Raw genomic sequence first — 27,914 nt, forward strand, 5'->3', positions numbered from 1 at the left:
ATAAGTAGTCCAGTTATTATCAGTGAACATGGGTAACCTTTGTAATTATATATAATACATTTGCAAGTTGTGGAGTTCTATGCATTTTGGGAATGGTGTGTGCCAAGTGACAGAGGATTGAAAGCAAACACACATCGAAGCAAATTGTCTGCTCAATTTATTGTCTCCTCATTCACTTTACACATGGCAGGAATTGTATTCTGGAAATATTTAGAAAGCTATGCATTTAGGATTAAACAAAACAATGAAGAAAAAAAGTTACCTTGTGGCAAAGTTATTGGTACAATCTATAAGGCAAGCTCTCATATTCTCTCCTTTGATTACTCCCTGAACTATCGAATCACAGTAGCCATGCCAACACATCACCATACCCCTGGACAGGTCACACCAGAAATAAGTGAATTTACAGAAAGTGCACAAAAAAAACACCCATCTACAGTATGTCAGATCTAACATGAACATGTGTGCTGACAGGTGCACTGTAGTAAGAAAGTACCATAGGGTCCGGGAAAACACCAGCGGATCCCAAGGGAGAGGAAGTGTGTCAAGAAGTGCAATATCATCTTTAGTTTGATCCATTCATGATGTATGCAGTGTCTACCTTCATTGTTACTGATGGAAGCAAATTACGGTGTCTGACACAATAACAGCTCATCTAGGAGCACAGATTAGAAATGTTTTTAAAGAAAAAGAAAATGGAGAAAATAAAATGTTTGCACAGCATATTCAACTAGTAATCTCTCTTCCTGCTAAACCAGTTTTCCCACGTCAGTGATTAAGCATGGAGATATCTAGGGCACATAGTTATAAATAAATGTCATATTTTCTCCATGATCCTTTTTTTCAATCATACAAGCACATTATTCATTTGATTCAACATTTACTGATAGTCATTGTCAATACATTTAATACAATGATTCATTTAATTAAAATCAGCAACTTCTTAAAACTAAAAAAAGACACCTGAAACCCCCATATCATACTGCATCAATAACCCTTTTCACAATTAAAAAGATAAAAGCAAAGTCATTTAGTTAAAAGCTTGCATGTGTAATTTCCAGTGAAAATGTAAGGCTGATTTATTAAATCCAACTACCACAGATACAGGGAGACGCATGCATTTGTTTTGATTCTTACTATTCGCCAGCAATTCTTGTAGTTACCATATTATTACATTGATTCTTCATCTTCTGAGCTTTCGGCCACAGATCGAGCATGTTCAGCATAGTCAAAGGCAGGTAACTGGATACCCAGCTCGTTCCACTTGTTGATGTTCTTCCTCTTTTCATCATACGTCACCAGGAAGTTCTTGACGTGAAGACAAGGACACTCGATTCCACGGTAGAGCATCATTGAACCCCATCTCTGCAGGATGAAATCGATGTGAGTGGACAATTGGCATTAGCTTTGTAACATGCACTTCCAGTAGATATAGATTGAACTGTTTGAATATCTATTCAGGGATTGACATTAAGGGTTGCCCTATTGCCTGGGGCAAATTAACTATGCAGTCAGGCCTTCTCTGAAAACAACCAAACAGAAATAATTCTAGTAGCCTAAAACGGATCATTTGGGTTTCTCCCAATTGTTTAAGTGAAAAATAGACAATTCATGGCATTTATGGCAGTCGGGCAAGTTGAGCCTGCTCTGAGAATCTTTTACTGATAACCAAAATATAAAGAATTCCAGTACTGATCTTTCTGATTCCTCTGCTATGTGTAGGTGAAAGGTAGGTAATAAATGATATGTCTCTCCTCATGTAAAAAGCAAATTTACATGTTCAGGCAAGTGATCATAATCTTCAGGCAACCAAAAAAACTCCTTACTTGCTAGATGAGCAAGTACCTTTCAGACTTTAACGTCAAATGTTGTCTATTATAGGTCAACACCAACATCTTTCTCTCTTTACAGAATTAGGACAGGACATAGGCCTACCTGTCCACAGTCTTTGCATGCTATGAAACCATTGGTCTCGTAATCCAGTAGCCTCTGAACAAGTGAGGTGTTTTCTCTTTGAATGAAAAGTTCCCTGCAAAAGAGAAATCAGACATTGTTTCATAACTTAAATCTGTGGTTGAGGGGCTGTATGCGGACTCAAGGCAAGCATTTTAAATGTGAATATAGGTTTGGGGTATATCTTTTAGTTTTCTAATGCTAGAATGTGTGTATGACAACACATCTTTACCAACAACTGTGTACTGTCAATTAGGCTACAAACTTGCACAGGTTGGGTTACTTTGACAAGAGGACAGCTGTTTGCAACAGAACATACTTAAATTGGGGTGTCACGTTGACTCTGTGCATGTTTTCAATGATTTCGACATCTTCCCCAGAGCAGACTGGTTTGTTGCAGCTTCTACAGCTGAACTTCACTTTGGACGGGCTCTCCTTTTTCATTCCTTTCTGCTTCTTCTTGGTTGTTCGCACTCTTTCCTCCATGATCGCCTGAATCTGGAATTCCTTAATCTAGCAACAAACAATTAAAACGCAATTAGTATATACTTTTTTGACATTACTCAACTAGGTTTAAGAAATCAAATCAAATCTTTAAAAAATTTTTCTCAATTGCAGGAAAACATTTCATTTAATATCAAGCTGGCAGTTAAGAGTTGAGAGGAGACTTACTCTCTTCTCATATTCCTCTTGATCTAATTTCTTGACTTTATCGATAGCTTTGCTCATCATCTTCTCACGGTACTCATTGACACTCTCTCGTTCAGCAACCCCAGAACCCTCCCCCGCCACTAAGGTGTAACTACTGTCCTCAGCTCTGCCTCTGCCTCGGGCCTACAAGACACAAACACAATGAACATGTTCTCATTAAACCATGGCAGTGAGCGCTTGAAGTCATGCTAACAGTATGATAATGCGGTTTGAGTTATACAGTGAATACATTGTCTGCTAACCAGTGAATACTATTTATTTGAAAATCTCATGTGGCGCATGCCGAAGAGTTAGCAGACAATACAGAATCTAAGTTCATAGTTCTTAGTTAATAATGACACCGTGGATATTGACTAATAATGACATGTTTTTGGCAAAGCCAGTTAACCTTTAAATCACTGACCTGAATCATAGCGATCTCATTGGTCACAAGCTCATATCGTATCACAAAGTTACATGCTGCTATGTCCAGACCCTCTTCAGCCACTGTTGTTGCAATCAGCAAGTTGATCTCCGCATGCTGAAACTTGTTCAAAACATCCCTTTGTTCTGCCTGAAAAACACAAATGTGGTCAAAATAAATTATTGAATACAAGCACAACTTTTTCACAGCAGAGGATGTATGACGGTGTGCATTAGTCAAACAAAGATGAACCACTTTGATGTAATACTACAATCATCCACTTAAGTACATTTTAACAGTAAATGTTTTCAAAGTAATCTATTTAAGTAAAAAAGCAGACTTGTCTAGCAGCCAGCCTTTGTAAAATGGGGAAAAAGTGCCCTCACAGCAGTCATTGGTTTCACTACACTCTGGCCTCCTCCTCCAATCACATGGCAAGCTTTTACTCCGACTTCCTCGAACTTGGAGTTCTCCTGAACCCATTGAGCTAATGCGATGGCACTGCGACGGGTCTTTGTGAAAATGATCCCTCTAGCCTTTTCTCTAGTTGTAAACTCTTGCAGGATTTTGGTTCTCAGCATAGATAGGCTATTATTTTCATACTGCGGAAGCTTAGCCAACTCCTGCAGTTTCACTTTGCTATCTGCAAGAAAGTAGATTTTGAAGAAAGCAGTGAAAAATAGTTAAACTCCCAGATATATATGTAGGGCTACATTACAATGTACTAAAAACATTAGATGTACAGTAAGCTACCTTTAAAGAGTGTGAAAAGGAATATTTCTGTTTCGGTCTTAATGATGGCCTCCTCGTCCTCTGGGGCCACTTTCTTCTTCAGCTCCTCGTCAAAGTATTTGTCCAGGAAGCTAAAGGCATCCCACATGCGGATGGTTTTGCCTAGGTACAGAGCCTCGTTGTACTGCCGTAGATGCTCAGCACAAACTCGCACTTTTTGATTCTCCTCTTTTGCAGCTGTAGGAAAACATAGATAAATCGCTTAGGAATGTACACTGAACAAAAATATAAAACGCAACAATTTCAAAGATTTTACTGAGTTACAGTTCATATAAGGAAATCAGTCAGTTGAAATAAATTCATTAGGCCCTAATCTATGGATTTCACATGACTGGGAATACAGACATGCATCTGTTGGTCACAGATACCTTAGAAAAGGGCGTGGATCAGAAAACCAGTCATTATCTGGTGTGACCACCATTTGCCTCATGCAGCGCAACACATCTCCTTTGCATAGAGTTGATCAGGCTGATGATTGTGGCCCGTGGAATGTTGTCGCATTCCTCTTCAATGGCTGTGCGAAGTTACTGGAGTTTTGGGAACTGGAACACGCTGTTGTACACACCGATCCAGAGCATCCCAAACATGCTAATGTTTTCCTGTAGTCCACAATCATCTCCTTTGTCTTGATCACGTTGAGGGAGAGGTTGTTATCCTGGCACCACACAGCCAGGTCTCCGACCTCCCTCTGTGCATTCAAATAGCCATCGATAAAATGCAATTGTGTTCGTTGTCCGTAGCTTATGCCTGCCCATACCATAACCCCACTGCCACCATGGGCACTCTGTTCACAAAGTTGACATCAGCAAATCGTTCGCCCACACGACGCCATACATGCTGTCTGCCATCTGCCCGGTACAGTTGAAAGCAGGATTCATCCGTGAAGAGCACACTTCTCCAGCGTGCCAGTGGCCATCGAAGGTGAGCATTTGTCCACTGAAGTCGGTTGCGACGCAGAACTGCAGTCAGGTCAAGACCCTGGTGAGGATGACGAGCACGCAGATGAGCTTCCCTGAAACGGTTTTTGACAGTTTGTGCAGAAATCCTTCGGTTGTACAAACCCACAGTTTCATCAGCTGTCCGGGTGGCTGGTCTCAGATGATCCCGCAGGTGAAGAAGCCAGCTGGGGAGGTCCTGGACTGGCGTTGTTACACGTGGTCGGTGGTTGTGAGGTTGGTTGGACGTACTGCCAAATTCTCTAAAACGACGTTGGAGGTGGCTTATGGTAGAGAAATGAACATTGAATTCTCTGGCAACAGCTCTGGTGGACATTCCTGCAGTCAGCATGCCAATTGCATGCTCCCTCAACTTGAGACATCTGTGACATTGTGTTATGTGACAAAACTGCACATTTTAGTGACCTTTTATTGTCCACAGCACAAGGTGCACCTGTGTAATGATCATGCTGTGTAATGATCAGCTTCTTGATATGCCACACCTGTTAGGTGGATGGATTATCTTGGCATCTGAGAAATGCTCACTAGCAGGGATGTAAACAAATGTGCACAAAATTCGAGAAAAAAATGCTTTTTGTGCATCTGGAAAATGTCTTAGATTTTTTATTTCAGCTCATGAAAATTCGGACCAACACTTTACATTTATATTTTTGTTTAGTATACTTTTGGGGTATGACAGGGTGTCTATTTATTCAGCTATGACACTTGGTATGAAGAATGGTTAAAAAATATTTAGATTGCGCCTCTTATCAGTAGCCCTCCAGTACAAAAGAACATGAAAATAAATGTGTTCCCTCACCATTTTGTTCTTTCTGGACCACCCACTGCTCATAATTCTGTGTGCCTAGGTCGCAGGTAGGGTTCAGTTCAGCATGGATGTGGATGGCAGTCATGATTCCTTTGATAACATCGCCAAAGGGATCCTGACAAGAGATAATTATACAGATGTAAGTACATAAATATAAGTCTGCACTGTTACACACTTAAAAAACTCAGGATTATGTGGATTTTCATGAAATAATATGTATACTTCTCTTTCTACTGGGAATTTTTTAAAAGAGTACCTCCTTTCTCTCTTCAGCAGTGTCAATTTTTTTGTGCGGTTCTTTTTTGTTTTCCCCAAGGTTCCCCGTCATTATTTTGTATGCGTCCAAGTTTGCACAGATCTACAAAAGACAGAACATGAGTTGAAGGAATGAGCAAAAACATAAAAACAAATACATTTATTAGAAACCATCTACATCTGTAATAAAGATCAGTCACAATGCTTAGCAATGCAATACTTCCAAAGTAGTGCTCTATTAATCAATCACACAGTATATTCAGTGGTGGAAAAAGTACCCAATTGTCATACTTGAGTAAAAGTAAAGAAACCTTAGTAGAAAATGACTCAAGTAAAAGTTAAAGTCACCCAGTAAAATACTACTTGAGTTAAAGTCTAAAAGTATTTGGTTTTAAATATACTTAAGTATCAAAAAGTAAATGTAATTGATAAGATATACTTAAGTATCAAAAGTAAAAGTATAAATCATTTCACATTCCTTATATTAGCAAACCAGACGGCACGATTTGCTCGTTTAAAAAAAATGTATTTACGGATAGCCAGGGGCACACTCCAGCACTCAGACACCATTTACAAACGAAGCACTTGTGTTTAGAGAGTCTGCCAGATCAGAGGTAGTAGGGATGACCAGGGATGTTCTCTTAATAAGTGCATGAATTGGACCATTTTCCTGTCCTGCTAAGCATTCGAAATGTAACGAATACTTTTGGCTGTCAGGGAAAATGTATGGAGTAAAAAGTACATTATCTTCTTTAGGAATGTAGTGGAGTAAAAGGAAAAGTTGTCAAAAATATAAATAGTAAAGTAATGTACAGATACCCCAAAAAACGACCTAAGTAGTACTTTAAAGTATTTTTACTTAAGTACTTTACACCACTAAGTATATTAAAATAAAACAACAATAACAACTATTTTGCGTCACCACTTCAGTGTGACCTGTAGAGTTCAAACCAAAAGCTGTTTCCAATATTTTCCTGTGTGGTGAAAGAAAGTAGGCATGGTTAAAAGAGGCATGGTGAGGTTTACGGCTGCCTGGAGTGCGGAGGCCATGTGGAACATTGGAAACAGCTTGGCTGAGCAGGGGTGAGCACTGAGCAGAGTACCAACTGAATGAGGGAAGGACAAAGTGCTTGACAGGGAGGGAGGAAATTGTTTAATGAACAGAGGGAAGGCAAGAATGAGAATGATGAGGGTGTGTGTCTAGAGAGAGAGAATGAGAAAGAAGGAGAGATGTAGCCTAGTAGTGCATGTTATTTACTCGTAGAATGTGCTCCTCGGCTTTCTCAATTTTCTTGGCTCCCCCGACGCCAGGTGAGGCGGTCAAGCCTAGGATCTGTGGGATGGCCACCGTATCCTTCTGCTCTTTCTTTAACTTGGCGTTCTTGTGCTTCTGCTTCAGGTAGCGGATCATGATGTGGTTGTAGACTCCTCCCTTCTGTGTGTGGTGGCACTCATCGATCACAATCAGTGACAAATCTACACAACAGAAATAAGGAGCAAATACACTCATGCGATTGTTGAAGTTAACAGAAAGACAAATTAAATATATTGGTTTAACATAAGAACGTGTCATATAATGCATATAGGAGACATCTGGTGTATATTTCAAATCATAAACATTCCTGCTATTACTCATTCAACAATCTATAACCGTCTGACCCTCAGACTGTAGAAAAGCCTCTGCCGAGGCCAGCTTGGTCTGCTGGTCACTTTGTCTCCTGATTTTCCCATTACATTGTGCCGTGGGTCTGGTTACATTGCTGTAGGGTTCCTAGGAACAATAGTTTGCTCTAGCTTTACTACCTGTATTCAAAATCTCCTTTGTTTTATCTCCCATAATGCTAGTGCTGTAAATATACAAGTGGCTTATTGACACCCACAAATTACACCCTCCCTGGTCTGCCTCTGTGTCTGAGGCCCTCCCAGACTAACCACCACTTTTCTAGGAAGTCTATGATGCAGTTTCCACCACACTGCATGACTGCTATGTCGCTAGAGTGTGATGAGGTATGAACATTCACAAATACAACTTTAAATAGGAGTGCTACAAATCCCTTCCCCAGAGGGTATAAGAGTCTGAAGTGGAACATTCAGTCTGATGCAGTGACAGAGGCTCTCATGTGAATTTGATCAGCCACACACTGATGGCTTGAACAGACGTGTGGCCTGGAAAGCACCAGAAAAAACCTAACCCTCGAGGCATTTCAACAAACAGCATATGTTACACTGAGGGATATTCCACCTTGGACTGGCGAGTGCCAGCAAGAGCAGGCAGGAGAGCCGGAAGCAACTGACTGACAAGAACCTGTCAAATGAATTCTCAGAGGAAACGCACTCAGAATGAGTCCAAAGTCAGTTTACTTTCAATTCCAATTCCAAACCCCGCTAGCGTCCATAGCTGTGGGCAACAAACTGACTTTGGAATAAGGTGGAGATAAAACCCACAGTCGAACATTTGCATAAACATGCCTAGCTATCTGTAGATATGTTTCCCATTACCTTTACTCCCATCCCAGATGTAGTAATTAGGCAACTAAATTCAAGAAAATGATGTCAAACCTGAAAGTTTAATCCCATCGTCATCTCCACTGTGAGCCCTTTCCAAGTAGTTCTCCAGAATCTGGGCTGTACAGATGATGATATCGTTTTTCTGGACAATCTCTGTGAAGGAGATTTTGAGCTGGGAGTCCCCACTGACCCTCTCAACTCTGTATTTGTTTTTAAGGAACTTCCAGAACTCTGTGGAGTAGTGCTGCTCTACCAGGGGCACCTGAAGGAGAACATATCATTATTACAAAGACTAGAGATTATTCACATTCAATATGTGAGGGTCTGCCTCTAAAAAGAATGCTATACTGTATTTCTCACTGTCAGTATGTACTTAGCTGGTGCATATGCACAGTTTATGTTTGAAAGTAAAACTACTTATGAACAGAGTTAATAAGAAATATTGTTCAGACTAGACTGATAACACTGAAGTGGTGGAGTTTGTTTGACGGAGGGTTTTAAATTGGCCGTGTGTTACGATAACGTGTGCAACAAGATGGTATATTTAGTGGTTTTTAGTTTGGGAAGGTACTCGGAGGAAAACACTCACTTTCCTGCCAAAAACAGCACTAGAAAGGTTATTTCTACTTCAATGAAGATGCATATCATGTGGTGGGTTTTATTGAATTAATTTCTCAAATTGGGTCGGGATGTATTTTTTATATGCTGAGAAAAAGAACACTAAGTAACTTCAAAAGTAACTTCATAACACAGTCATACTTGTAGGGATGTGCATTGTTTATATACAGTGCTTGACTTGGGCAGGAGCTCACCGGAGCGGAGTACCGGCACCTACATTCTTCTACTGCTTGAGCTCCTGCACCTCAAAAGTATTGTGGAGCTCCTGCACCTAAATATAAACAGTACCGGCACCCAAAATGAGTACTGGCACCTATTTAAGTCCAAGCACTGTTTATATGCAACCCTTTATATAGAGAAGAAAATAGGTTTTACCCTACATGTGAACCGTGCTAGATGTGATATGACAATGGTTTGTCCAATATAGAAAAAATGCATGGGAATGTCTGTTCCAAACTGAAATGTTGTAAAGTGGTGTATTTTATTACTCTTAACATAATTATTTGTGGAGAGCAGAGAGACTAACTGTGTCATGCCCAGTACTGTACTGTACTTTGCTAGCAGCTTTCTTTGTGATCTCTATAAGCTACAGTATGTTACAATACACACACATACAGTACAGACAGGTTGTGTGCACAGGACATTACATGGGAAACTGGAGTACCTTGTTAACCAAGACAACCACTTTCCCTGGTCGGCCCTCTTTCCCCCTGCTGTCCAGATGTTCTTTGGTAATATAGACAGCAACTCTGGTTTTACCACTTCCTGTTGGGAGGCATATGATGATGTTTTTTCCCTCCAAGGCGGGCCTGGCCACGGCCATCTGATAATCTCGAAGAACAATGTCAGCTTTTGGGGGGCTTTCAGCAGCAGCGCAGCCTGTAGAGTAGAGCAGAGGAGAGAGGTTCAGATCAAAACTATTGTCCACATCAGCACCATGAAAATCCTTCTTTAACCCGTGTACTTCCCTTCACCTACATTGATTGAAGTGGATTTAACAAGTGACATCAATAAGGGATCATAGGTTTCACCTGAATTCACCTGGTCAGTCTATGTTATGGAAAGAGCAGGTGTGCTTAATGTTTTGTATACTCAGTGTATAACTACATGGAAAACGTTTTAATCTCCCTACTCATACATTGTATGTTAGAGGTCTCAGTCTTGTCTGAAGTAACATTATTAAATTGGACTCTTGCAACACAAAACTATGGAGATGGAGAGATATGGTGTCCTAAACTCAATAGGAAATAGACAGTGAACATTGTGGTCTCCTGGTCAGTAAATCCCAGACTTATTAGAGGAAATTCCTCTATTAGTCATGGTTAATATCATGTCAATAAGATATGAATCCCACACACACTGTTTTTCTGTCTGATAGAGAAAGCAGAATGCAATATACTGTATTTTAATTAAGTACTCCCAATGTCTTCTTTAAGCAGCAGAGCACACATACCACTGGTTTATGGAAACGCACCATAACCCCATATGTATTGGATCTGCTCACATCAGGCATTCTGCCCAACTTCCAGAGTAGCTAAATAAATAAAAAATCCCCAACATGTAGCTGAATATGGTGACTCACGGTCTTGATAGCAGAGTAATGTAAGCAAGATTGAGAGTAACTCAAAATCAAGGCGATGCAACAGACACACTGTGGTGTCATCAGAGGCTGGTTTGAGTGACAGGAGCTGTCCGCATCGGTGTGTTACGCTTCACCTGGCTGTGTCCTCTTGTTAGCTCACCTGACATCATCATGATGTCACAGACCCCTTCTGGCGGATTCATGGCATAAATATCAATTGGCTGATTTAAAAAAGCCTATTAAAGTGAACTAATCAGTCACCTTTTTTATGTGAGGTGAGAAAAGTAAAAGTGTTGCCTTTAAAAGGGCATGTTCCTTCATACTTAAATTGATTTCAAGCGTGTGAAAGATTATGAACCCAAGGCATCGCTGTCTAACATACATTCAAGCCTCTTCCTGATATGAACAAGAAAGGAGAGTCTTCCTGGAAAACCAAGACCTATCTATGTAGACAAAGCAATGACAGGTCATATTACTAAACAAATGTGATGATGAAAGTGAAATGAAACACCACTTCTATTTGACCTGATGCTTGCAGAGTTGTGTTGGGAATTTACTTTACTAAATTCAGTTTTGAGGAGAAAGTAATCATTTTTTGTTTGGAAAAATGCTATTTCATATTACTGAATCATAACCATGTAACAACATCCAACTCTTCGTTTAGTCCCTATACGGAGTCTAAATAGCATGTGTTTGCAATTGGGATCTTTGGCTATGCTCCGTCCTCTTTTAACTTGTGTGGCTTGTCATGATACACATGAGCCAAATGAGCCAAATAGTATAGGCTCTAGGAACTCTTCCATTCAAACTTGTCTCTCATTCCATTTCTCTCTTACCCAAACTATGGATTCTCCTCCAAATGGAAAACCAATTGAAAGTTCCTTTCATTCTATCATATTCAAAATGTTAACTAAAATACGAGCAACAATGCTTATTTAAACTTGACTATAATTACAAATTCATCTCATTATTTTTAGTGATCTGAATTATTTTATTCATCAGCGCAACACCTGGTTTTGAAATTCAATAGATGGTCCTGAAAGATATTATGGAATGTTTTAAATCCATAAAACAATGAAGAGAGCTTTCAAAGAATGTTATGAGGACATGATGCAATATAAGACTAACATCACAGCAGGTTGAGAAGAAACAACTTTTCAGGAAACTTGACTGAGTGAAGAACTTGAGGTAAACGTATGAAGGGAACAGCAGACTGGATTCCATTGCACATTTGGCCTTCCTTTGAGCAAGCTTTGCAAGCTCCCTCTCCTACATATTTCCTGCATTTAATCACTCATTCCCAAAAGTGTTCAACTGATTCCACCATTATCATTTCAAGATTAATGCTAACTTAATCCAGAGCTGCGGACTGCAGACTATAGTGAGGGGTGGCTTAGAACTCCCCTTCAAGTGTGACTTTGATGGTTCCCCATTTTGTACAAGGTGGAGTTCAGTAGGACTATATTTGTGATTGACTGTTGACTAGCAACACTTCAAACTGTTTTAAAAAGAGCCTCTGCTATGAATCTAACATGTAATCCAACTGCATTATTTTCTAAGGTCATGTCAGATACAGTATCTAACTTTTGTTCAAAGAATGATTAGGGGTTGAGCTATTTTCCCCAAAATCCTACATATGAAACAGAACAGGAAAACAAGGTAAATTAAACATTACCTGACATTGAGAGATTCAAGCTATTTTCAGGTTGCCCGTTTTCCACTTGTTCTTCTGTGCCACTGTATAGGTCTAAAAAATCAAACAATAATTATTTACACAACTGACATGTTAATCATTTTCAAAAGTTAGTCATCCATCTCAATGTGTTATTTTCAGTTTAATGGCTTAACATTTGTTTACACAGATTTTATACTGAAGAAAATATAAATGCAACATGTAAAGTGATGGTCCCATGTTTCATGAGCTGAAATAAAAGATCCCAGAAATGTTCCATTCGCACAAAAAGCTTATTGGTCTCTAATTTTGTTCACAAATTTGTGTACATCCCTGTTAGTGAGCATTTCTCCTTTACCAAGATAATCCATCCAGCTGACAGATGTGGCATATCAAGAATCTGATTAAACAGCATGATTATTAAACAGGTGCACCTTGTGCTGGTGACAATAAAAAGCCACTCTATGAACAGGTCCCCCCCAGTGTCCATTCATTATAATCTAAAATGCAAAACTGACCCTAGATCAGCACTCCTACTATGAGACGCTTTATGAACAAAAGGCCCAGTACTACAACCTTGACTCTCATGATCAAGGCTATAAAGGTCAGTGAAAGGGTATGACTCTGTTATATTGCACCTGCAGTTTCTGGGGCAGCCTCTGAAGGTTCATCCAGATGCATGCTGGTCACACTGCTGTCCAGTGTCTCCTGCTCTGGGAGAACAGAGTTCTCTGCTGCTTCTACAGGCCCCCCCTCCTCCACCATGTGGTCCACATTCCCTGGAGCGTCATTCACATCCATCAGGACACCTGGCTCATCACTCACACCCACCACTGGCTCTAGAATGAGGAAGCAGAACATTTCAAAGACCAACCACCCTCATCATACCATCATATCTGGGGTATTGATCATGTTATAAATTATATAATGATGAGAAAAAGACAGGGATAGGCTAGTCAATATTTACAACTTATTCAAAGCTACTATTCCTCACAACATCTATTCAAGTTCAAAGGAGCATGGTTTAGGCTAGCATGAAGGCAATATATGGGCAATCTATGAATCCTTACCTATCAGGTTATCACCAGGTGTCTCCCCTGTCAGTTCTTTAAACAGGTCAGGGTGTTCAGTGTCCTGTAATGCCTTCAAGAAGATGGAGAACCATCCTGGCGGGAATCTCACGATTCTCCTGAGAAGTTCACGAGCACCACTCATATTTCCTCGGTTTTGACATTCAGCTAATATCTAGAACAGAAATAGAATGGGTTAAATATAGGCTAATGTGAGAGTTATGTACTCACATCAATAGCTGCAGTACAGTTAGTGGCAATAGTCTGCCCTCATCTGGTCCAGAGATGTATCACATTAATACACTAAATGGCCAGTTTATTAGGTACACCCATCTAGTACCGGGATGGACCCCCCTTTACCTCCAGAACAGCCAGAATTCTTCGGGGCATTAAAACATTACTCAATTGGTATCAAGGGAAGTAACGTGTGCCAAGAAAACATTCCCCACACCATTACACCACCGCCCCCAGCCTGTACCGTTGACACTAGGCAGGATGGGGCTATGGACTCGTGCTGCTTCAGCCAAATCCTGACTCTGCCATCAGCATGACGCAACAGGAACTGGGATTCGTCGGATCAGGCAATCTTTTTCCACTCCTCAACTCTCCAGTGTTGGTGATCGCGTGCCCACTGGAGCCACTTCTTCTTGTTTTTAGCTGATAGGAGTGGATCCCGGTGTGGTTGTCTGCTGCAATAGCCCATCCGTGACAAGGACCGACGAGTTGTGCATTCAGAGATGCCGTTCTGTACACCACTGTTGTACACTGCGCCATTATTTGTCTGTTTGTGGCCCGCATGTATTCTTGCACGATTTTTGCCATTCTCCTTCGACCTCTCATAAACTAGCTGTTTTCGCCCACAGGACTGCCGCTGAACGGATGTTTTTTGTTTGTCACACCATTCTCTGTAAACCCTAGACACTGTTGTGAGTCAAAAGCCCAGAAGGCCGGATGTTTCTGAGATACTGGAACCGGCACGCCTGGCACCGACGATCATACCACGCTCAAAAATGATTTTCCCTGATTGTCTACACAATTAAAATGTGGGTCAAAAGTTTTTCTGAGTTTTTTGGAGGCGAGGACACTGTCTACCGGTTACCTAGCTAGCTGTGTACCGGAGTCCTCCTAGCTAGCTAGCACAGTGTCCTTCGCTCCCGCCTGCCCTCGCCGTTGTTAACAGAACTGCAGGAAAACAGTGCCCGACAGGTGGGGGTGAAGGACACGGTCTACCTGTGTCCTAGCTATCGTTAGCTAGCTAGCTATCTATCCCGCCTGCTGTGCTCCGGAGTTCTAGCTAGCTAACTAGCTAGCTAGCACACAGTACCCTTTCCTCTCGTCTGCCGAACACCTGCCCTCAGCTTTGTTAACAGAACTGTGGGAAAACAGTGCTTGACAGGCGGGGGCGAAGGACACTGTGTCTACCGGTGTCCTAGCTATCGTTAGCTAGCTACCTCTCCCGCCTGCTGTGTACTGGAGTTCTAGCTAGCTAGTGGCGTTGTCGCCCCCGCCTTTTCTTCTGTGGCGTTTATCGGCGGTTGGCATCCAACGTTACGGTGCATTACCGTCCTGGTGCATTACTGTACTGGAGCACCCCCGCCTCCCACCTGTGTACCGAGAAGGGCGCAATTGCGTTCCTGCATGTGGGATAAAACCATTTGAAATCAATCACTTTTTTACAGCACCCCTTTTTATTTGAATGAAACCTTCCATACATACAGTGCCTTCAGAAAGTATTGACACCCCTTGACTTCCCCCCCCCCCAGAAATGGTGTTACTGCCTGAATTTAAAATGGATTAAATTGAGACTTTGTGCCACTGATCTACACACAATAATATGTTTTTATGTATAAATTAATAAAACATTTAAAGCTGAAATGTCTTTAGTCAATAAGTATTCAACCCCTTTGTTATGGCAAGCCTAAAAACGTCCAGGAGTAAACATTTCCTTATCAAGTCACATAATAAGTTAGTGTTTAACATGATTTTTGAACGATTACCCCATCTCTGTTCCCCACACATTCAATTTTCTATAAGGTCCCTCAGTCGAGTAGTGAATTTCAAGCACAGATTCAACCACAAAGACCAGGGAGGTTTTCCAATGCCTCACAATGAAGGGCACCTATTGGTAGATGGGTAAATAAAAAAAGCAGACAACGAATATCCCTTTGAGCATGGTGAAGTTATTAATTAAGCTTTGTATGGTGTATCAATACACCCAGTCACTACAAAGATACAGGCGTCCTTCCTAACTCAGTTGCCGGAGAGGAAGGAAACAGCTCAGGGAATTCACCATGAGGCCAATAGTGATTTTAAAACAGTTACAAAGTTTAATGGCTGTGAGGATGGATCAACAATATTGTAGTTACTCCACAATACTAACCTAAATGACAGAGTGAAAAGAAGGAAGTCTGAACCGAAATATTCCAAAATATGAATCATGTTTGTGTCACACTCTGGTTCTAGGACTTTTTGTGTTTAGTCAGGGTGTGTAGATTTCCGTGTGTTGTGTACTGTGGGTAGTGTCTAGGTGTTCGCGTTCTATGTTTGGTCAGTGACTCCCAATCGGAGGTAACGAGTGTCAGCTGTCGGCTCGCTATCTCTGATTGGGAGCCATATTTATATGTCTGTGTTCACCTTGTGGTTGTGGGTTTTTGTTCTATGTTCAGTCGGTGTACTGAGGACGTTACGGATCGTGTTTTGTTTTGTCGTTATTTCAACATTAAAGTCATCATGTTCACTCCCAACGCTGCGCTTTGGTCCTACTTTATTGGCGATCGTGACAGAAAAACCCACCATAAAGGGACCAAGCAGCGCGTCCAGGAACAAAGGGTCTGGACATGGATGGAACTGTTGGACGGTAAAGGGTCCTGGACTTGGGAGGAGATCCTGGATGGTATGGATCGCCGACCATGGAACGAGACGGTGGAGAGGCGACGGCGAGAGGAGCAACGGCATCGGCAGGGCCATCGTCGGAAGGACGAGAGGCAACCCCAAAAAGTTTTTGGGGGGGGGCACATGGCTTGGGCGACTGAGCAGCAGGAGGCTGCCACAAGGCAGATTCAGAAGGCTACCAGGTTAAGGGGGCTGACGGAGGCAGAGAAGGGACGGATTCAGGAGGCTACCAGGTTAAGGGGGTCACTGGCCAAAGTAGGGAAAGGAGATGTAGAGGCACGGCGTGAGAGACTGAGGTGTGTATCCAGTCCGGTCCGGCCCGTTCCTAATCCCGAGGTACAGCCAGTAGTGTGTGTCCCCAGTACGGTACGGCCTGTTCCGGCCCCTCGCACTAAGTGTACGGTGCGCGTCGCCAGCCCAGCCCGGCCTGTTCCTGAGCCTCATACGAAGCCTACGGTGCGCGTCGCCAGCCCAGCCCGGCCTGTTCCGGCCACTCGCACCAGGGATACGGTGCGCTTCGCCAGCCCGGCCCGGCCTGTTCCGGCCACTCGCACCAGGGATACGGTGCGCGTCGCCAGCTCAGCCCGGCCTGTTCCTACTCCACGCACCAGGGATACGGTGCGCTTCGCCAGCCCGGCCCGGCCTGTTCCGGCCACTCGCACCAGGGATACGGTGCGCGTCGCCAGCCCAGCCCGGCCTGTTCCTACTCCACGCACCAGGGATACGGTGCGCTTCGCCAGCCCGGCCCGGCCTGTTCCGGCCTCTCGCACCAGAGATACGGTGCGCGTCGCCAGCCCAGCCCGGCCTGTTCCTGCTCTCCGCACTAGGCCTACGGTGCGTCCCCAGGGCCAAGCATGCCCTGTTGCTTCTCCCCGCACTAGCCCTGAGATGCGTGTCCTCAGCCCGGTACCTCCAGTTCCGGCACCACGCATCAGGCCTACGGTGCGTCCCCAGGGCCAAGCATGCCCTGTTGCTTCTCCCCGCACTAGCCCTGAGATGCGTGTCCTCAGCCCGGTACCTCCAGTTCCGGCACCACGCACCAGGCCTACGGTGCGCCTCAGACGGCCGGAGTCTGCCGTCTGCCCAACGGGGCCTGAACTGTCCGTCTGCCCAACGCCGTCTGAACTGCCCGTCTGCCCAACGGCGCCTGAACTGCCCGTCTGCCCAACGCCGTCTGAACTGTCCGTCTGCCCAACGCCGTCTGAACTGCCCGTCTGTACTGAGCCTGCAAAGCCGCCCGTCTGCCATGAGCCTTCAGAGCCGTCCGCCAGACCGGAGCCGCTAGAGCTCTCCGCCAGACAGGATCAGCCAGAGCCTTCCGCCAGACAGGATCAGCCAGAGCCTTCCGCCAGACAGGATCAGCCAGAGCCTTCCGCCAGACAGGATCAGCCAGAGCCTTCCGCCAGACAGGAGCAGCCAGAGCCTTCCGTCAGACCGGATCAGCCAGAGCCTTCCGCCAGACGGGATCAGCCAGAGCCTTCCGCCAGACGGGATCAGCCAGAGCCTTCCGCCTGCCATGAGCAGCCAGATCCGTCAGCCAGCCATGAGCAGCCAGATCCGTCAGCCAGCCATGAGCCGTCCAGCCAGGATCCGCCAGAGCCGTCCAGCCAGGATCCGCCAGAGCCGTCCAGCCAGGATCCGCCAGAGCCGTCCAGCCGGGATCCGCCAGAGCCGTCCAGCCGGGATCCGCCAGAGCCTTCCAGCCGGGATCCGCCAGAGCCTTCCAGCCAGGATCCGCCAGAGCCGTCCAGCCGGGATCCGCCAGAGCCGTCCAGCCGGGATCCGCCAGAGCCGTCCAGCCGGGATCCGCCAGAGCCGTCCAGCCGGGATCCGCCAGAGCCGGAGCCGCCGCCGAGGAGGAATGCCCACCCAGCCCTCCCCTGTTTGCTTGTAGTTAGGCGCGGTCGCAGTCCGCGTCTTTGGGGGGGGGTACTGTCACACTCTGGTTCTAGGACTTTTTGTGTTTAGTCAGGGTGTGTAGATTTCCGTGTGTTGTGTACTGTGGGTAGTGTCTAGGTGTTCGCGTTCTATGTTTGGTCAGTGACTCCCAATCGGAGGTAACGAGTGTCAGCTGTCGGCTCGCTATCTCTGATTGGGAGCCATATTTATATGTCTGTGTTCACCTTGTGGTTGTGGGTTTTTGTTCTATGTTCAGTCGGTGTACTGAGGACGTTACGGATCGTGTTTTGTTTTGTCGTTATTTCAACATTAAAGTCATCATGTTCACTCCCAACGCTGCGCTTTGGTCCTACTTTATTGGCGATCGTGACAGTTTGCAATAAGGCACTAAAGTAATACTGCCAAAAAATTGGCAAAGAAATGAACTTTTGTCATGAATACAAAGCATTATGTTTGGGGCAAATCCAACACATCCCTGAGTACCACTCTTCATATAATCAAGCATGGTGGTGGCCGCATCATGTTATGGATATGATCGTCATCGGCAAGGACTAGGGAGTTTTTAGGATAAAAAGATACGGAATAGAGCAAAAAATGTAGCATAGGCAAAGTCCTAGAGGAAAACCTGCTTCAGTCAGCTTTCCAACAGACACTGCGAGACAAATTCACCTTTCAGCAGGACAATAACCTAAAACTCAAGGCCAAATATACACTGGATTTACTTACCAAGATGACATTGAATGTTCCCAAGTGGCCTAGTTACAGTTTTGACTTAAAATCAGCTTGAAAATCTATGGCAAGACACTAACAGCTTACAGACGGTAGGCAATTAAGGTCACAGTTATGAAAACTTAGGACACTAAAGAGGCCTTTCTACTGACTCTGAAAAACACCAAAAGAAAGATGCCCAGGGTCCCTGCTCATCTGCGTGAACGTGCCTTAGGCATGCTGCAAGGAGGCATGAGGACTGCAGATGTGGCCAGGGAAATAAATTGCAATGTCCGTACTGTGAGACGCCTAAGACAGCCCTACAGGGAGACAGGACGGACAGCTGATCGTCCTCGCAGTGGCAGACCACGTGTAACAACACCTGCACAGGATCGGTACATCCGAACATCACACCTGCGGGACAGGTACAGGATTGTAACAACAACTGCCTGAGTTACACCAGGAACGCACAATCCCTCCATCAGTGCTCAGACTGTCCGCAATAGGCTGAGAGAGGCTGGACTGAGGGCTTGTAGGCCTGTTGTAAGGTAGGTGCTCACCAGACATCACTGGCAACAACGTTGCCTATGAGCACAAACCCACCGTTGCTGACGAGTCGCGGTTTTGTCTCACCAGGGGTGATGGTCGGATTCGCGTTTATCGTCGAAGGAATGAGCGTTACACCGAGGCCTATACTCTGGAGCGGGATCGATTTGGAGGTGGAGGGTCTGTCATGATCTGGGGCGGTGTCACACAGCATCATCGGACTGAGCTTGTTGTCATTGCAGGCAATCTCAACGCTGTGCGTTACAGGGAAGACATCCTCCTCCCTCATGTGGTACCCTTCCTGCAGGCTCATCCTGACATGACCCTCCAGCATGACAATGCCACCAGCCATACTGCTCATTCTGTGCGTGACTTCCTGCAAGACAGGAATGTCAGTGTTCTGCCATGGCCAGCGAAGAGCCCGGATCTCAATCCCATTGAGCATGTCTGGGACCTGTTGGATCGGAGGGTGAGGGCTAGGGCCATTCCCCCCAGAAATGTCTGGGAACTTGCAGTTGCCTTGGTGGAAGAGTGGGGTAACATCTCACAGCAAGAACTGGCAAATCTGGTGCAGTCCATGAGGAGGAGATGCACTGCAGTACTTAATGCAGCTGGTGGCCACACCAGATACTGACTGTTACTTTTGATTTTGACCCCCCCTTTGTTCAATGTTCAATTTCTGTTAGTCACATGTCTGTGGAACTTGTTCAGTGTATGTCTCAGTTGTTGAATCTTGTTATGTTCATACAAATATTTACACATGTTAAGTTTGCTGAAAATAAACGCAGTTGACAGTGAGAGGACGTTTCTTTTTTTGCTGAGATATATATATATATATATATACACAGTGCTGTGAAAAAGTATTTGCCCCCTTTCTAATTTTCTCTACTTTTGCATATTTGTGATACTGAATGTTATCAGATCTTCAACCAAAACCTAATATTAGATAAAGGGAACATAAGTGAACAAATAACACAACAATTACATATTTATTTCATAAACAAAATTATGCAACACCCAATTCCCCTGTGTGAAAAAGTAATTGCCTCCTTACACTCAATAACTGGTTGTGCCACCTTTAGCTGCAATGACTCCAATCAAATGCTTCCTGTAGTTGTTGATCAGTCTCTCACGTCGCTGTGGAGGAATTTTGGCCCACTCTTCCATGCAGAACTGCTTTAACTCAGTGACGTGTGGGTTTTCAAGCATGAACTGCTCGTTTCAAGTCCTGCCACAACATCTCAATTGGGATTAGGTCTGGACTTTGACTAGGCCATTCCAAAACTTCCAATTTGTTGCTTTTTAGCAATTTTCATGTAGACTTGATTGTGTGTTTTGGATCATTGTCTTGCTGCATGACCCAGCTGCGCTTCAGCTTCAGCACACAGACGGATGGTCTGACATTACTGGACATTACTGGAACCATGTCGTCCAAAGAAATTATACTTTTGAATCATCTGTACATAGAACGTTCTTCCAAGAGTCTTGATGATCATTCAGGTGCTTTTTGGCAAACTTGAGTCAACTTTTTGGACGAGATGGGTCCCATTATGTCTGGCGAAAACCAAACTCTGCATTCCACAGTAAGAACATCATACCAAAGGTCAAGCATGGTGGTGATGGTGTGATGGTTTGGGGATGCTTTGCTGCCTCAGGACCTGGACGACTTGCCTTAATAGAAGGAAACATGAATTCTGCTCTGTATCAGAGAATTCTACAGGAGAATGTCAGACCATCCGTCTGTGAGCTGAAGCTGAAGCGCAGCTGGGTCATGCAGCAAGACAATGATCCAAAACACACAATCAAGTCTTGGAATGGCCTAGTCAAAGTCCAGACCTAATCCCAATTGAGATGTTGTGGCAGGACTTGAAACGAGCAGTTCATGCTTGAAAACCCATACGTCACTGAGTTAAAGCAGTTCTGCATGGAAGAGTGGGCCAAAATTCCTCCACAGCGACGTGAGAGACAGATCAACAACTACAGGAAGCATTTGGTTGGAGTCATTGCAGCTAAAGGTGGCACAACCAGTAATTGAGTGTAAGGGGGCAATTACTTTTTCACACAGGGGAATTGGGTGTTGCATAACTTTGTTTCTGAAATAAATGAAATAAATATGTAATTGTTGTGTTATTTGTTCACTTATGTTCCCTTTATCTAATATTAGGTTTTGGTTGAAGATCTGATAACATTCAGTATCACAAATATGCAAAAGTAGAGAAAATTAGAAAGGAGGCAAATACTTTTTAACAGCACTTTATATACAGTCGTATGAAAAAGTTTGGGCACCCCTCTGAGGCTGCATAATAATTTACTCTGTCGTCACAGAAAAATGATCACAGTGGCATGCCATTCATTTTCTAATAAAAGCTGAGTACTGGGGTATTGTCCAGACAAAGATTTTTAGTGTAGCAATATTAAGTTGTATTAAATTAAATCAGATGTGAAAAATAGGCTATGCAAAAATTTGGGCACCCTTGTCATTCTGTTGATTTGAATACCTGTAACTACATAGCACTGATTAATTGGAACACACAAATGGTTTGGTGAGCTCATTAAGCCTTGAACTTCATAGACAAGTGCATCCAATCATGAGAAAAGGTATTTAAGGTGGCCAATTGCAAGTTGTTGTTCTCTTTGACTCTCCTCTGAAGAGTGGCAACATGGGGGCCTCAAAACAACTCTCAAATGACCTGAAAACAAAGATTGTTCAACATTATGGTTTAGGGGAAGGCTACAAAAAGCTATCACAGAGATGTAAGCTGTCAGTGTCCACCGTGAGGAACATAGTGAGGAAATGGAAGACCACAGGCACAGTTCTTGTTAAGGCCAGAAGTGGCAGGCCAAGTAGAATATTGGAGAGGCAAAGGCGAAGGATGGTGAGAACGGTCAAAAACAGCCCACAGACCACCTGGATATTTCAACAAGACAACGACCCAAAACACTGCTCAAAATCTACCTGGGCATTTATGCAGAGGAACAAGTACAATGTTCTGGAATGGCCATCCCAGTCCCCAGACCTGAATATCATTGAGAATCTGTGGGATGATTTGAAGCGGGCTGTCCATGCTCGGCAACCATCAAACCTAACTGAACTGGAGATGTTTTGTAAGGAGGAATGGTCCAAAATACCTTCATCCAGAATCCAGACACTCATTAGAGGCTATAGGAAGCGTCTAGGGGCTGTTATTTTAGCAAAAGGAGGCTCTACTAAATATTGATGTGATTTTTCTGTTGGGGTGCCCAAATTTTGCACCTGTCTAATTTCATTTTGATGCATATAGCACATTTTCTGTTAATCCAATAAACCTCATTTCACTACTGTGTCCATCAGTTATTTGATAGATCAAAATGAAATGTTTGGATCAGCAAATGAAATTGCTGATCCAAACACCCAATTATTTATAAATGGAAATCATGGAAATTGTCAGGGGTGCCCAAACTTTTTCATACGACTGTGTATATACACTGCTCAAAAAAATAAAGGGAACACTTAAACAACACAATGTAACTCCAAGTCAATCACACTTCTGTGAAATCAAACTGTCCACTTAGGAAGCAACACTGATTGACAATAAATTGCACATGCTGTTGTGCAAATGGCATAGACAACAGGTGGAAATTATAGGCAATTAGCAAGACACCCCCAATAAAGGACTGGTTTTGCAGGTGGTGACCACAGACCACTTCTCAGTTCCTATGCTTCCTGGCTGATGTTTTGGTCACTTTTGAATGGTGGCGGTGCTTTCACTCTAGTGGTAGCATGAGACGGAGTCTACAACCCACACAAGTGGCTCAGGTAGTGCAGCTCATCCAGGATGGCACATCAATGAGAGCTGTGGCAAGAAGGTTTGCTGTGTCTGTCAGCGTAGTGTCCAGAGCATGGAGGCGCTACCAGGAGACAGGCCAGTACATCAGGAGACATGGAGGAGGCTGTAGGAGGGCAACAACCCAGCAGCAGGACTGCTACCTCCGCCTTTGTGCAAGGAGGAGCAGGAGGAGCACTGCCAGAGCCCTGCAAAATGACCTCCAGCAGGCCACAAATGTGCATGTGTCTGCTCAAACGGTCAGAAACAGACTCCATGAGGGTGGTATGAGGGCCCGACATCCACAGGTGGGGGTTGTGCTTACAGCCCAACACCGTGCAGGACGTTTGGCATTTGCCAGAGAACACCAAGATTGGCAAATTCGCCACTGGCGCCCTGTGCTCTTCACAGATGAAAGCAGGTTCACACTGAGCACATGACAGACGTGACAGTCTGGAGACGCCGTGGAGAGCGTTCTGCTGCCTGCAACATCCTCCAGCATGACTGGTTTGGCGGTGGGTCAGTCATGGTGTGGGGTGGCATTTCTTTGGTGGGCCGCACAGCCCTCCATGTGCTTGCCAGAGGTAGCCTGACTGCCATTAGGTACCGAGATGAGATCCTCAGACCCCTTGTGAGACCATATGCTGGTGCGGTTGGCCCTGGGTTCCTCCTAATGCAAGACAATGCTAGACCTCATGTGGCTGGAGTGTGTCAGCAGTTCCTGCAAGAGGAAGGCATTGATGCTATGGACTGGCCCGCCCGTTCCCCAGACCTGAATCCAATTGAGCACATCTGGGACATCATGTCTCGCTCCATCCACCAACGCCACGTTGCACCATAGACTGTCCAGGAGTTGGCGGATGCTTTAGTCCAGGTCTGGGAGGAGATACCTCAGGAGACCATCCGCCACCTCATCAGGAGCATGCCCAGGTGTTGTAGGGAGGTCATACAGGCACGTGGAGGCCACACACACTACTGAGCCTCATTTTGACTTGTTTTAAGGACATTACATCAAAGTTGGATCAGCCTGTAGTGTGGTTTTCCACTTTAATTTTGAAATCCAGACCTCCATGGGTTGATAATGATTTCCATTGATAATTTTTGTGTGATTTTGTTGTCAGCACATTCAACTATGTAAAGAAAAAAGTATTTAATAAGATTATTTCATTCATTCAGATCTAGCATGTGTTATTTTAGTGTTCCCTTAATTTTTTTGAGCAGTGTATATATATATCTCTTCTACTTAGACATTACATAGTATTTGGTGTAGATCGTTGAAACAATTAAATCCATTTTAATCCCAATTTGTAACACAACAAAATGTGGAAAAAGTCAAGGGTTGTGAATACTTTCTGAAGGCACTGTATTTGCCCATTGTAGAAGTGCTAAGAAATTGACATTTTGGACTTGAATGACAAAACATTTGAGAGATAAAGGTGCTCAAAGTTGACCTATTTTGAATACCCCACCATACCATGAGACATCAATGTCTTCATCACTGGAAAAGATAATCCTTTGAGATTTATATATAATTTAAAAGCTTACAAAGAGGGTTGTCAAACTGTTTTATAATTCCTTGAAAAAAAATGTTTTACTGTTAAATGTCACTTATCGAAAAATGCGTAAACTCAATATTTTTTTCTGATTCACATATGTTGTAGCTTAGACCGTATTTTACATCTGAAGTTTTTGTGTTGTGCCCGCCATTGGTTGAGACACATAATGCTCTTGATATCAAACTCAAACGTTTATTATTTTACAGTGATGAAGACATGGATGTCTCATGGTATGGTTGGGTATCCAAAATGGGTCAACTTTGAGGACCTCGATCTCCTGAATGTTTTGGCATTCATGTTCAAAAAGTCACTTTCTAACCACTTCTTCCATGGGCAAACATGAATGGAAAGTTTCAAAAGGGATGCTGTCAAAAAGTGATTGAATTCATATGGATTTAACCTTCAGGAAACCCTCTTTATACGTCTATTGGTCCATTTTTAAGCTAGGACTCCGGTACACAGGCGGGAGACAGGGTGCTCTGGTATGTAGTGGTAATGGACCATAACGTTGGATGCCAACCGCCTACAGAAGAAGAGACGGGGCGACAGTTGCGACAACGGTAGCTAGCTAGGACAACGGTAGACAGTGTCCTTCGCCCCTGCCTGTCAGGCACTGTTTTCCCGCAGTACTGTTAACGACGGCGAGGGCAGGTGTTAGGAAAGGATACTGGGTGCTAGCTAGCTAGTTAGCTAGGACCGGTACACAGCAGGTGGGATAGGTATCTATCTAGCTAACGATAGATAGGACACCGGTAGACAGTGTCCTTCGCCCCCTGCCTGTAGGCACTGTTTTCCCGCAGTTCTGTTAATGGCGGCGAGGGCAGGTGGGAGCGAAGGACACTGTGTGCTAGCTAGCTAGATAGTTATCTCTAGAAGGACTCCGGTACACAGCAGGCAGGCGGCGGGGGTGACACCGGTAGCTCAACAAGGTCTCACTGCAGAATTAGACTTTCATCCACATTCTCCAAAAGCCACATTTCTACGTGTTTTTGTTGCTCCTGCTGCTCTGTATCATTCAAATTCTCCAAAGGTCAAATAGGGTAGGGTTCCAATATAAAAATTAAAACCAGTGTCCACGACTGGGATCGAACATGAAACCTTCTGATCCAGAGTCATGGGATTGTTGCTCTGTATCGTTCCATTTCTCCAAAGTCAAATTTCAAAGTTAAGGGATAAGTTTAGGCCCTCATTCCGAATGGTTAAGGTAAGGGTCAAGGTTTGGGACAGGGTTAAAACATTCCATTTAGGCACTCATTCTGAATGGTGAAGATATGGGTTTGGGATAGGGTTATAACATTAAATTCACCTTCTGATCCAGAGCCAAGGGATTATGTCCATCCACCACCCCCACCCACACCACTACAGAACCCCCCTGCCAAGGGCACTTGTGTGTGTTGTTGTTTATGTGTGGCTGGAGCAGTGCTGTCTGACTCTCACCAATCCTCACCCTTTCTCCACCTCACATAAGAGATCAGTATCTCCTCCAGCTCATGGCTTCAGCCAATTGTACAATAGCCAAGTGTCTCACCCCTGTGCACGCTCTAGCCATGCAGTCTCTCTAGGCCCTGATTGGCTAGCCAACCTGACCGAAGCTCTTCAAGGGAGTAAATATTGCCCATACTTGAATGATGTTAATCTAGTCTATGAGTGGACATATGTGCATGGAATGTGTGACTACAAAGTAAGTTGGGTTCGCTCTTGTTATCATTGCAGTATGTAGAGTAGCAGTATTCTATGTAGTTCTCATTCCTATTATTATTATGTTACTACTGATATTGTCTGCAATGATGTGTCCTTGCTCTTATGTGTTGCTGTGCAATAGCCTACCATTTGTATAATCCTTGCCATTATTCTTAATATGCTATTGCCATGCTAGTAATTAATCGGGTGTTACTATGGTTATTATTAGATACAGTCCTTGTTGTTCTATCCCATTATATCGTACTTTTCAAATATCTATTTAGGCCAGTGTATTTATCTCCTGTATAGCATATTTATTATATCTCTGTTTCTGTCCATTACAGAACCATACCCATGTATATAACCATTTACATACCCAAGAACATAACCATGTTCATCTTCTCCTGTGTGTGATTAAAGTTCCTGTGTGTGTTAACTCTTGGGCTGATTTATTCCCCTCTAACCTGGGCGGTGTCAGAGAGTCACAAACCAGTAAAATACATAGAGCTGGGTCGCTCTCTTTCAACTCTAGCAAAACCCTAGTGGCCAGTTTTGAAGGCATTTCCAGACATTCTCAGGACATCGATATACGTCCAAGTTCGACGTCAATCTTGAACGACCTGGCTGGGTAGCTAGTTAAAAACTCACATAATACTGTTATTTCCCTTTTGACCCACATTTTAATCGCACAGACAATCAGGGGAAATCCAGAATATTACCGTGCAGGAACGCCCCGATTGCCAGCCGAAATTGCACACTTCTCGTGCATTTAGGTCATCATCAATAATCTGATTTAATAAGAGTTTAGGCTATGGACAAGATCCCATATGGCTCATACAGTCTACACACATACAATTACTTACAATTTCACGGTCCTCTTTGGTGAGAATTTCTCTAGTAAAACAGGCCAAGCAAACATCAGTAGTCTTCATCCCCAAAAGACTTGGAGACAGAAGTTCAATAAGTCTGACGCAGTAGTCATTCTCTGCCTCCAGAGAAGGACTTGGCGGGCTATCCTCCACGTAGATGGCCGCATGTTTACAACCCCCAGCTGACAGTGCATCCACAAACTCCCTGAACCAACCGTCCGGATGTGGCCGGATCCTGATGATTGTATCAATAAGTAGATCCACTGCCTTTAGATTGCTCTCCTTTCTCGCCTTAGTTCGGATCAAGTCCTTGTGGTCATTGTCTAAGAAATTCAGGAGATCCAGCACATACTCGACTTCAATGAGTTTCCGTAGCCTAGGTCTGAAGTCCTCAATCAGACTGATGTTGGCGGCGTTAGAGGCCATCGATCAGGTTGATCAGAGATATACACGAAATACTTGGTCACTTCAAAGTCCTGAGTACCGTAGACAAGCACACGGAGGAGTAGGCTAACTGTAGTGCAAATAGTTAAATCAACATGCGTCAACCGAGATTCTATTCTCAGGAAATGCAACCAGTTTCAGTTTCAGTTCTCCCTCTGCAGTCTGGATTCCACTAGTTACCACAGCCAC

The 27,914-nt window shown here is 43.9% G+C and overlaps 1 protein-coding gene across 1 annotated transcript; it reads right to left on the reverse strand.

Annotated features, from left to right (window-relative positions):
* Positions 1 to 136: 136 nt before the first annotated feature.
* On the reverse strand, positions 137 to 27,914 carry ifih1 (interferon induced with helicase C domain 1). Its single transcript, XM_084162771.1, has 16 exons — positions 27,276 to 27,914; positions 13,329 to 13,503; positions 12,897 to 13,097; positions 12,262 to 12,333; positions 9,669 to 9,883; positions 8,438 to 8,648; positions 7,137 to 7,354; positions 5,880 to 5,981; positions 5,615 to 5,738; positions 3,821 to 4,036; positions 3,454 to 3,710; positions 3,068 to 3,217; positions 2,626 to 2,787; positions 2,273 to 2,466; positions 1,936 to 2,029; positions 137 to 1,365 (listed from the first exon to the last, which is right to left on the reverse strand). The coding sequence occupies exons 1-16, from the start codon at positions 27,705 to 27,707 to the stop codon at positions 1,171 to 1,173; spliced, it is 3,018 nt and encodes a 1,005-aa protein (XP_084018897.1). The 5' UTR covers positions 27,708 to 27,914; the 3' UTR covers positions 137 to 1,170.

This window comes from Coregonus lavaretus (genome assembly GCF_964263955.1).
Source record: "Coregonus lavaretus genome assembly, chromosome: 5".
Lineage (NCBI taxonomy): Eukaryota > Metazoa > Chordata > Actinopteri > Salmoniformes > Salmonidae > Coregonus > Coregonus lavaretus.

Excerpts from the sequence above, each read along its gene's own strand:
- ifih1 (XM_084162771.1), bottom strand. The coding sequence starts at position 27,707 with ATGGCCTCTAACGCCGCCAACATCAGTCTGATTGAGGACTTCAGACCT. Across the intron at positions 13,504-27,275 it reads CCAAAGAGGACCGTGAAATT|ATATTAGCTGAATGTCAAAA; the intron begins GTAAGTAATTGT and ends TTTCTGTTCTAG. Across the intron at positions 8,649-9,668 it reads TGGTTGTCTTGGTTAACAAG|GTGCCCCTGGTAGAGCAGCA; the intron begins GTACTCCAGTTT and ends GTTCTCCTTCAG.